Consider the following 12,270-nt stretch of genomic DNA (forward strand, 5'->3'; position numbering starts at 1 on the left):
GTTATTTATGCTTGGTTCACATAAAAATGTTATAAGCAGCTTCAAGTCCATAGCTTGCTCATAGTCTCAGAAGGAATGAGATTAATTGGCAGCTTGTGTAATGTTCTATCTATCTTCATCGCCCACTCCTATCTCTCTATCACCATCTATTTGTCAACCAAACACAGACAGTTCTTCATAGGAAACATCAAGAAATGACCACAATAGCTTAAAGCTCAGTTGGAAATCCGCTATATGAGAGGAAACTGCCTCTCTGAGGGAGATCCTTTCAGCTACTGAATGCAGAGACTTGCAGAGGGCCGTTTCCCTGCACAATGTCTCGCTGTGTGAGTATTTTCCTCTTCAGTTGTTCATGGGACCCTCTTATTTTCAGTTGTAAGTGCTTGCATGCCATCCTTCCATTTCTTCCTGATGGGGGAACCATTGAAATGGTCTCCATTCCACTAAATTATCTTGAAGTCATCTCCTTCAAGTTCTTAGAATTTGGCTAATCTGACCCTGTTACCTTTTAAAACATAGGAACTCGAAGCAGGAGTGGGCCATTTGACCCTCTGAACTTGCAGTGCCATGCAGTATGATCGTGGCTAATTCCCTATCTCAGTACCATATTTCTGCTTTCTACCCCTATATATTGATGCCTTTAAAATCTAAATTATTATTTTGTCTCTTTCTTGATTATACTCAGCAGCTTGGTCTTCAGAGTTTTTTGTGGTAGAGAATTCTGCAGGTTCACTGCCCCCGAGTAAATATTTTTTTCCCCCATTTCAGATCTAAGTGACCTAACCCATACCCTGATACTGTGTTCCCTAATTCTATACTCCCCAGTCAGGGACGACATCCTTTCTACATGTAGTCTGTCCAACCCTCTAAGAATTTTAGATGGTTCAATCAGATTCCTTGTCATCTTTTTGATACTCAGTTGCAATCTTGCCTCCTCCACCATCCTGATAACTTCCTCTTTGCTTTTGTAGCTTTTCTAACTGACAATGACCATTTCTCCAATGACCCATTTCACAACGTCCTTGTCAATTGATGTTCAGTTGTCTTATGGTCCATGCTTCAGCCTCAAATGTAGAATTGGTAATCACAAATTGAGTTTGCAAAACTCTCAGGATGAAACAGCAGACTAACTTATTTCGTGAGTGCCATCACTATGGCGATAAATAAATGCTTTGAACATGTCGTGAAAAGATGAGGAAAGGTATTGGATAAAGGGAAGCTATTTAATTAAGTACTAGGCCTAACTCAAGCTTGTCAAGTCCACACAATGTAGAATCTGAATTAGTGACTGCTCTTGACCTCCTGCTAAGAGTGTAAAGGGCTCCGGTCAGAGAATACCTTGAATATTCTGTTCAGTTTTGGGTACCAAGACAGAAGGCGAATTCCTTCAATAATGCAGAATAAAAGGGCAACAAGACTGATCGGTAATTGGCAGAGTACTGGGTTATGAGGAGGAGTATTACTGTAGACGCGTTTAAAGTTGTGAAGCTGGTTGATGCACATTTTTGTGAATCTTAATAGTATCAGATTTCTACCTTTTGAAATGTCTTTCTTTCATTCTTTTTTTTGTCACGAGGAGGTCTTGTGAAGGCAAAATTTTACTGTGCAAAGAAGAAAATTCTTGGAAGAAACCTGTTTAAGGTCACCATGCTCATTCTTACTGTTCACAATTACTCCAGTTCATTTCTCCTATGTCATATTCCAAGTCTTTAGGCCTTTTCTAAAGTGCAGTGTCCACATTTGGATACAGTAGTGTACATCAGCTGGGGCCACCTGGTGTTTCACATCAGAATAGCAAAACTTTCCACTATTATGTTCTCTGCCTCTGTATACAGTACCTTTTTTAGTTTCCCATGTGTGCTTATTAATTGCTTTTGTTAACCAAGCTGCCGCCCTCAAATTTATGTAGTGATGTTCCCAAGTGTCTGTCTCATCTCTCATCCTCTTCAAAACCAGATCATTTAGCATGTCTTGCACGTCCTTGTTTTTTTTTTGCCTTCAGTATGGAATGTCATGTGCTCATCCATTGCAGCAGCCTGTTTATATCCTTCAGAAATCTATCCGATTGTTTCCACCATGTTTATGATCCTTGCAAGTTTTATATTAGCTACTAATTTTGAAAATTATGATGCATTAGTGGGACACGCGTCAGAACCTTCCATTTCTGTCAGAGACCTGGCTCGCTTACTGAACAGATGGCAAGGCAGTCGAGCCGACTTCACACAGCAAGACCTCCCCCACCCCAGCTCCCCCAGCCCCCCCAACCCCAGTCAGGCAGGTTACTCCTTTTATTTGGAGGAGGGGGAGGAATAGTTTCTTGGAGGTTAGAGAAGGGGTTAGGGGTCGCTCAGTGGCCAAGCCCCTGTTTTTTTGTCGGGTCCCATGATTGTACTAATTACTGGACAGATTAAGGGACTTCATCTGAGGGACCCTGACTGAGTCACCCCTCCCTGTCCATTCATGTTTCTGTCCCAACTAGAGCTAAGATAATTGCAGCACAGATGGGAATTGGCCTATAAGCATTAGTCATTCATTGCCCTCTTAAGGGCCTCGCTTGATGACTGACTGTCCAAGCTCAATAATCCTACGCAGTACTGAATTCGGAGGGGTCCTTTCGGCTAATTAATGTATTTTATGTGTCCGGCAGATTCTGCCAGTACTGAGAGAATTAGTATTCAGCCAGCAGAGTTTCAGATGTGTTGAAGTGAAGGGGGTTTGGAACTTGAAAGTTTAATTGAGTGTAGTTGAGACTTAGTTTCCAAATCCACTGTTACACCCATCTCCCCAAAGTTGGCCTCTGAAACGATTGTTGATTCTTTCTGTGTTTTTTTTTAGCTTTTGAAGCCTTGAGTGTCTTTCATGATTTGGAATGAAGGTTTTCTGAGACCCATTTCATTTTCTGGCCCACCTCCGGTTTGTCTGGTAGCATCTGTGGAAAGAGAATCAGAGTTAACACTTTTGAAGTCAAATATATGGCTGCTCTTCAGTGTTTCGTTCTGAAGGGGAGGTAATGGTGAGGTGGTAATGTCACTGGACTAGTAATCCAGAACACCCAGGCTAATGTTATGGGAACATGGGGTTCAAATCCTATGGCAGATGATAATATTAAATTCAGTAGAAATCTGGGAGAAGAGAAAAGCTAGTCTAATGGTAACCATGTCAATTGTTGCAAAAACCTATCTAGCTCGCTAATGTTTTGTAGGAAAATGTGCTATCCTTAGCTAGTCTGGTAACTCCAGACCCACAGGATTGTGGTTAACTCTTAATTGCACCTCTGGGCAATTAGGGTTGGGCAATAAATGCTGGGCCAGCCAGTAATGCCCACATCCAGGAATAAAATGAAATGTTGCCCCACCTGCTGAGTTACTCCGGCAATTTCTGTTTTTATTTCATATTTCCAGCATCCGCAGTATTTTGTTTTCTGTTTTGACAGTGACTGTTCTTGCCATATTTAATGAGCTTCAAGTGGATGTTGACCTGTACGCTCTGCTGTTTGGAGAAAGTGTGTTGAATGATGCTGTGGCCATTGTGCTGTCATCGTAAGTGGACATTTTATTTCGAACATTGAAAAAGTCAGTTGTTTCACATGTTCTCTGTGATGACTCACAGCAGAGTAAATTGTGTGAATTACTGGTGGGACATTGACACCTGTGGTAATGGTGAATTGTGGGTGGAGTCCACATAAAATAAATGACTTGAGCTTATGTCGTCATGACAGAGGAGGATGGGGAAAGCCATTTTTGAATAATATGTTTGTACCATGAGAAATGTGAGTTGGAATGTGTGCACATCTACCTGAATATAAAAATTTTTTTGTTTCCATTTAAGGTCAATTGTTGCTTACCAACCTGCGGGTGAGAATAGCCACACCTTCGATGCAGCTGCTTTCTTCAAGTGTGTTGGTGTCTTTCTTGGAATATTCAGCGGCTCTTTTGCAATGGGGGCAGTAACCGGAGTGCTGACTGCTCTGATATCCTTTTTAATGTGATTGGGGTGGGTTAAATCAAAGTACGCCACCTTCTGACTTTAATGGCTTTCAAAATTCTGTGGATTAGTTTGCGGCAAAGGAGGTCTCATGGCTTCTAATTCCCTTCTCCATCTGACTGGACAAACCCCAACTCAGCACTCCCACCCCTAACCCACTTCGCCACTGGTCCAGCCCCTTTTCTCAACCTTGGCCTCATCTCCCAACCTTCCCCTGTCTGACTTCCTTCACAGCTTGACCCAGCTTCCTATCTGTGGTTCCATTGCAACAGTCTCTTGAAGTTTGATGACTGTGTGTTAGAGCAGACTTTCATTGTGGTGCTGTTTGTGGAACAGTCAGCTCTTCAATAACGCAATGGTTGTGTTCTTGTGCAACCTCCTGTTATAGAAAAATCACGCTTTACAAACAGTACTAAGTGTTGGCACTGTAATCGTGTTACAGTAGAAACAGCGTCCTCAATTAGTCAATCGCATTGCAACGAATTCACGCTGACAAAACACATGTTATAACAGAATGGCCTGTACTCACAAAGGCCCTTTTTTTTGACAATTGAATAATGAGAGCTTGCATTCATGTAACAGCTTTCACATCCTCAGATTTGTCAAAAACATATCCAATAAAACCAGTTATAAATTTGTATACATTTTGAACAGTTTGCACATTGGAAGGCCTCCCCAAACAGCAGTACTATAGATAACCTAATGGTTTGCTCTTTTTTTTCATGGTGGTTCAGAGAAGAAACCTGTCCAAGCGACTGCTGTATTTTATGCAGTGCCCCAGGAGCTTTTATGTGCAGCAGTGAGTACACTCGGTTTGCACTTATTAAACATTTGTGAGACATCGGTTTTGCTAGCTAGCCTGCATTTGCTGTCCGCCCCTAGCTGCCCTTGAACTGAGTGGTTTGGTGGGCCGTTTCAGAAAGCAGTTGAGAGTCACCCACATTGCTGTGGTCTGGAGTTACACGTAGGCCAGATTTCATTCCCTGAAGGATATCAGTGAGCCAGATGGATTTTTCCAAGAATTGGCAGTGGTTTCACAGCCATCGATAGATTCTTAATTCCAGAATTTGTTTTAATTGAATTCTAATTCCATCATTCAAACCCAGGTCCCCACAACAACTTCTAGCTTAATAGTTTAGCACTAATACCACAGGGCATTGTCTCTGACTGTTCAGCACCCACTGAATCACACTGAATCCTCTAATATAGCACCTGAAGTAGGGCTTGAACCAAAGGCCTGTTCCATTGGAACACTTTCCTGGAGAGAGTGCTGCTGATATCTGAATCTAGCTTCACAGGCTAGATTTGTGGCTTTGATCTGCAGCTAAAAATTGAGAACTTACTGAGGTTTTAATGCAGCTAAACATCACACTATGCTACTGACGTTGGAGCCTGTTATACTGTTGGCATTGGCCAGTCTTGTGTGTTGCTGTGTATAGCCACAGTAGTAGTTCAGGAATGTGAGTCCCCTGTTAATATGATAATACAGATTTACTTCAATTATTGATGAAGAGCAGCCCCACAGAGACTCATTCACAGAAATAGATTTTCTGGAAAATTACTGGCTAGTATTTGTGCAGGTTTACTCATGTTCTAGCAGGAGGACAGATCATAATCAAGAGGTATTAGTTGGACCACCATCTTCCAGTTTATATTTTTTAAAATTTCAAATTCTTAATACAATCTGTATTACCCATTGCATTGTTAATCTGTAACTGGTCAAGAATCCAATCGCTCACATCCCATCAAGGCAGGTAGAAAATTTAATTTGGTAGATCTAGTCAATATTGAGCTGGTTAAAAATTCACTGGTTTACTAATGCCAATTATCACCCTTATGGCCTGTACCACCCTGTGTGGTTAACTACACAGTTAGTGACTGAACCAAACCCAGAGCAAACCCTTTGAGAACAATAACCAACCACAGTCATTTTGGTGGCAATGATGATTGACAATGAATACATCCTTGCCAGCGGTGTCTATATTCCAAAAGTAAATGAGGAGAGGGGATGGCTTAGTGGTATTATCATAAATTATTAATCCAGAGACCCAGGTAATGTTCTGGGAACCAGGGTTTAAATCCCACCATGGCAGGTGGTGGGAATTGGAAAGCCATTTTGAGTTTAAAGATGATCATGGAACCATTGTTGGAAATGCCCAGCTGGTTCCCTAATGTCCTTTTGGGGAAGAAACTGCCATTGTTGTGGTTCTGTTCGCCGAGCTGGGAATTTGTGTTGCGGATGTTTCATCCTGTCTAGGTGACATCCTCAGTGCTTGGGAGCCTCCTGTGAAGTGCTTCTGTGATCTTTCCTCCGGCATTTGTAGTGGTTTGAATCTGCCGCTTCAGGTTGTCAGTTCCAGCTGTCCGTTGCAGTGGTCGGTATATATTGGGTCCAGGTCGATGTGCTTATTGATTGAATCTGTGGATGAGTGCCATGCCTCTAGGAATTCCCTGGCAGTTCTCTGTTTGGCTTGTCCTATAATAGTAGTGTTGTCCCAGTCAAATTCATGTTGCTTGTCATCTGCATGTGTGGCTACATAGGACAAACAGGAAGACCGCTAACGATCCGTATCCATGAACACCACCTAGCCACGAAACGACACGACCAGCTATCCTTAGTAGCCACACATGCAGATGACAAGCAACATGAATTCGACTGGGACAGCACTACTATTATAGGGCAAGCCAAACAGAGAACCGCCAGGGAATTCCTAGAGGCATGGCACTCATCCACAGATTCAATCAATAAGCACATCGACCTGGACCCAATATACCGACCACTACAACGGACAGCTGGAACTGACAACCGGAAGTGACAGATTCAAACCACTACAAATGCCGGGGGAAAGAGCACAGAAGCGCTTCACAGGAGGCTCCCAAGCACTGAGGATGTCACTTAGACAGGGGATGAAACGTCTGCAACACAAATTCCCAGCTCGGCGAACAGAACCACAACAACGAGCACCCGAGCTACAAATCTTTTCTCACAAACTTTGCAGAAACTGCCATCTTTACTTGGTTTTGTCCAGCATGTGACTCCAGTTCCACAGCAGCATGGTTGGTTCTCAACTGCCCTCTGGGTAACAAATACTGGCCTAGCCAGTGATGCCTACATCCTGTGATTGAATTCAAACAAAAATATTATTAGGACTCTACGTTTTGACTGAAGAATAGTGTACAGCATGTCAATGCTTGTTCATTATCGGTGACTCCTTAATGGAGAACTTGACATGCAGATGTTGCAGAAGGACATTCACAGGCTCCACTGTGATGGCTCCTGCACTCTGTGGTCAAATAAACATTTGGCATCTCCCTCAGCTCCACCAGCAACCCCGCTCCCCCCTCACCTCACCTATCAGTGGAAATTAGCTGTTAATGGTTTTTGGAACTAACATCTTCCAATGAATCTGTGCACTTGGGAGCAAATGGGGAAAGATAAGGATCAAGAGGAAGCCAATATGATAATGTGCCCAGTTGTGCCGTGTCTCTTTTTAGTTGTAAATCTGCTTGTTCATAAATAGTTGGAATTTAGTTCTGCTACTTGACCAAGCATTTATATTATACACATTTGACTCTTTTACAGTCACCTATTAAAACTGGTTGAATTTGATTGTGACAGATCTACTACAGCACAGGAGATCATTCAGAGCAATGAGTTTACGCTGCTGCAGTGAGAAATAGCAAGTTCTAGATCATTACTACTGGCTGTGATTGACTTCTTTAAAAAAAATTCTTCCTTCACCCCTCCCACATTTCTTGCCCAGCTCTATAAATGATCGCCTTCCCCTCCCAAAATATATCCAGAAAATCACAGTGGAAATAGCTGCTGTGTTCTGTTGCCTCCTATTGAAAAGAAAAGCTGTTATTTTGCTCACCTTGAGATGTTGGGTCCTTGTCTCAAGAGAACATAGGAGAGAGAAGACACTCAAAGCAATATCCATTAGTCTCTAGTTGACCTCAGCATGTTACATGTCTTTCTCAAAACAATCTCTGCCTCAAAAAGATAGACAAGGTAAAACACATGTTCCAACTGATCAGTGACAAAGTATCCCTGGGTCTTAAATGACTCATGATTGAGTCGTGCTCCCAGTCAACAATAAGACAGGTGTTTTCTCTAGAAATGCTGCTTTCACTTTTGAATGACACTCTGTGTAACTTTGGGTTCTGATATTCAGCTATTTCCTTAATTGACTGCTTTCCTACGTCACCAAATTTACCAAACTGCATTGCTTCCCTCTCCTGGAGACCGCACTATTTTTCTTGATGTCGTGGAGCACCTTTCTCCTTGCAGAAGCATGTGGCTTCACTGGTGAGTTAATGAACTAGGAACAAGAGTCAGACCAAGATTGATGTCCATTCCTTGGAAAGATGCTTCAGATTCTATTCTAGTCCTGTTACTACAGTCATAATTCTGCTTTGTGAATGTTGTAAGTTTACCAAATAGAGCGTCAAAGGTAAAATGGAATACTAGTCAACTGTTGACTCCATTGGATTGAATTCAGCTATTTGTTAAATAAACTGTGTGGTTTGGAATTGAAATATGTAGATTGAGCGATTTGGTTTCTGTTCTAAACCTGTATGTGGCTGGCCACTTCCAATCGGGGAACTATTTGGGGTGGCATAACCAATATAAATATCACTGGAATATATAAATCACTGAATTATTCACTGCATAGCTGCAAACACCTGTCCATCTGAGAATTATATTGCAGGATATCTAAATTGCACAAAAATGTTTTGGGTCTAGTAACCCTTCCTTTGATAAACCATAATGCAAGGCAAGATTTCCTCTGTTGCCTATTTAATAGCAACATTGTAGATTGGAGCACAAAGAATTTCCAAGGGCATGTCTTTCTTTTTCCTCCTCCTGTTCTAATCCCAGTTCATGTACAACTTCGAGTTGGATTAACCTATTCAAGCATATCTATGAACCTTAAGGTGTCACCATTGTGTCTCATTCAATATTTGAAAGAAATATCTAATCAGACACTTTTTGGTCATCTATTTGTAGTCTGCTCAATTTCTTTCAACCGAGACAACTGATTCTGGTAATGTGAGAGCACGGAGTTGATGTGCAGGGTTATGAAGGTGAGACTAACCCCTTAGTTCGTGCAATCACCAGATATCAATTTAACTCCCTCGACTGTAGAGTTCAGTGTATCCTCTGACCAGTCCTGCAAATCAATTGATTTGCTACAAGAGGTACTGAAGATAAGAAACCATTCCAAATGAAACCATAACTACATCTTACTGCTATGAATGCTTCATGAGTGTACATCACGTATTGAGACTGGGTCTTAGTATTGCCATAGTGTGCTGATCGCTGGAACCTAGCCCAGAGTGATAGGTTGAAAGGAAGCCTATTCTAACTGTTGAAGCCTAAAATATGATCTTAACTCAGGGCATCCTCAAGCTTGGTCCTTTTTGGTATAAGTGTAAAAGGCAAAGCTACCTATGTCACAAGGATGAGTTTCATTAATGAGTCTTACTTTCCGTGAGGATAGAGGATCACAAGATCATCTCTTTGAGGGTTGGGATTTAATTTGGGTAAAGGTGGCCCAGTTGGAGATTGGAATTGGTCGCTAGTAATGCTCCAGTTACTATTTCAGGGATCACCATTGGATCCCTGAACACTGACAAATGATAGGGGTTACAGAAGGTGAGAACAGATACAAGAGCAGGGAATGAGGTTTGAAGTATTGGTGGCTATCAGCAGCACCCTTTTTCCTCTCTCAGTACTGAGTGCCTGACAAAAGCTACCTTGTTCCCTGACCAACAATTCTGTCTCAGGCTTGCTGTCGTGCTCCAGTAAAACTCAGCACAAGCTGGAAGAACAGAATCTCATTTTCTACTTGGGAATTCTACAGCCTTCTGGACTCCATATAGAGTTCAACAATTATGGCATCTTTTCCCATGTCCATACCCCAACCCCCACATGCAAGGGTTATTACATAGTCTGCTATTACACACAACCCATTAGTAGCCCCTAATAGTCCACAATAGTAGCTGTTTATTTTCCCAGGCTCATCATTATCCACTCCTTATATCTATCCAACTGTTCTTCTCGATCCCCACCTATCATTTATTCCTTACTCCCTCCCACCCACCCTGTCTTCTGCATTTAAAAAAAAAACAACTTTTTCCTCGCTACCATCAGTTTTGAGGAAGGGTTACTGGACCTGAAACATTAGTTCTGATTTGAATATTGTGTGCAGTTCTGGTCTCCTTCCTATCGGAAAGATGTTGTGAAACTTGAAAGGGTTCAGAAGAGATTTACAAGGATGTTGCCAGGGTTGGAGGATTTGAGCTATAGGGAGAGGCTGAACAGGCTGGGGCTGTTTTCCCTGGAGCGTCGGAGACTGAGGGGTGACCTTATAGAGGTTTAGAAAATTGCGGGGCATGGATAGGATAAATAGACAAAGTCTTTTCCCCGGGGTGGGGGAGTCCAGAGCTAGAGGGCATAGGTTTAGGGTGAGAGGGGAAAGATATAAAAGAGACCTCAGGGGCAACTTTTTCACGCAGAGGGTTGTATGTGTATGGAATGAGCTGCCAGAGGATGTGGTGGAGGCTAGTACAATTGCAACATTTTAAGAGGCATTTGGATGGGTGTATGAATAGGAAGGGTTTGGAGGGATATGGGCCCGGTGCTGGCAGGTGGGACTAGATTGGGTTGGGATATCTGGTCGGTATGGACGGGTTGGACCAAAGGGTCTATTTCCATGCTGTACATCTCTATGCTGCCAGACCTGCTGAGCTTTTCTGCAACTTCTGTTTTTGTAACAATATTAAGTAACTCACCAGGCGATGCAGTAGTAAACTGTTTTGCTGGGATCCCTTCTGAAAGCACAGAGAAGCTGTGTGCTTCCTATTTAGTCCTGAGACACCACTGCTTTTAAAAAAAGGTCCACAAGATTGTTGGCTAGGCCAGCATTCATTGTTCACTCCTAGCTATCTTTTTGAAGGACGTGCTGAGCTGTCCACTTGGACTGCTGCTATGCATTTGTTGTTGATACAGACAATACTGCTCAGAAAGGAATTCAGGAATTTTGACCAGGAGTTCTAAATTCTGGTGTGGTCAGAGATAATTGGCATCATTTAATAAGCCAAATTGACATCCCACTGTAAGCAGGCAAGTTTCTTAACGGCCCTTCCTGCCGACAACTTAATGGTGGGAGGTTTTCCCACCACTGGCAGACTCTGAATCAAGGCACATTCCACGCAGCCAGGAGTTCGAATAAAGTCAAAAATGTTTAAATGATCAAAATGTTTGATAAGATTGATAGAATAAAGCTATTTTCTCAAATGAGGTGGAATCCAGAACAAGGGTAACATAATCTTAAGTTGAGAGAGAGGCTGTATTGGTGATATTGTGAAGTTTTCTTGGCACAAAGGGCATTGGAAATCTGTAAGCCTTCTTCAACAGTTCTTGATGTTGGGGCTGAAATTAAAATTTGCATTCTTAAATACAAATTCAGAGCAGAGGTAGGCCATTTGGCACCTCAGTCCTGCTCTGCCTTTTAATAAAATGTATTCTGTGTTTTGGATTCCAATGATTTGTGTAACTGAAGCATCATTTCCTTCCTTATATTTAATTCCTCTTGTAATAAGGATAGCATTCCGTTAGCCACGTTAATTACTTGCTGTACCTGCGTACCAACTTAGTGCACAAAAATGCCCAGATCCTACTGCAGATCAGAATTCTGGGAAATTTCTATTTTGCTTCACTGTGTTGACTCTCCAGACTCATTTTGGTACATCACACTTAAGCTTGTGATTCTCCTGCTCCTCAGATGCTGCCTGACCGGCTGTGCTTTTCCAGCACCACACTTTTCAACCCTGACTCCCATTGTTTAGTTGAAAGCCCTCTCTACCTCCCTGCTTGTCCTCCTAGCAAGGTTCAGGTTCAGACTGTCTCAGCCATACAGCCCCCACTATCCCTCGCCTTATGAACTGATACTCACTTCTCACACACTGGTCTTTGAACCATGCATTTATTTTACTATTGATTCATTCAAAGCTTAGATTAAAGGATTTTTATTAGATGAGGATGCTGTGTTGAGCTTAATGGAACATTAACAGTTAACTTGAATGGAGGCACAAATTAGCTATTCAGGAATGATAGAAACAGCCCAAAGGGCTGAATAGCCTTCTACTGTTCCTTTTAACATGACACTAAATTGTCCATCTATCACAATCAGAGCTTCCATAAAGGTGGTTCCAATCAGTACCTGGCAAGGTTCCCTAGGTTGTTACAGTTCCTGAAGGAATAATCTGAAACGTGAAGCT

The 12,270-nt window shown here is 42.2% G+C and overlaps 1 protein-coding gene across 2 annotated transcripts in view; it reads left to right on the top strand.

Annotated features, from left to right (window-relative positions):
* The window catches only part of slc9a7 (solute carrier family 9 member 7), a 147,443-nt gene that overhangs the window by 78,958 nt on the left and 56,215 nt on the right, over positions 1–12,270 (top strand). For both annotated transcript variants that reach the window (XM_072576958.1, XM_072576959.1), the window contains exons 6-8: positions 3,434–3,539; positions 3,829–3,970; positions 8,188–8,293. In XM_072576958.1, the coding sequence (XP_072433059.1) occupies positions 3,434–3,539; positions 3,829–3,970; positions 8,188–8,293 (354 nt within the window). The remainder of the gene's footprint in view (positions 1–3,433; positions 3,540–3,828; positions 3,971–8,187; positions 8,294–12,270) is intronic.

The sequence above is a fragment of the Chiloscyllium punctatum genome, chromosome 9 (assembly GCF_047496795.1).
Source record: "Chiloscyllium punctatum isolate Juve2018m chromosome 9, sChiPun1.3, whole genome shotgun sequence".
NCBI lineage: Eukaryota > Metazoa > Chordata > Chondrichthyes > Orectolobiformes > Hemiscylliidae > Chiloscyllium > Chiloscyllium punctatum.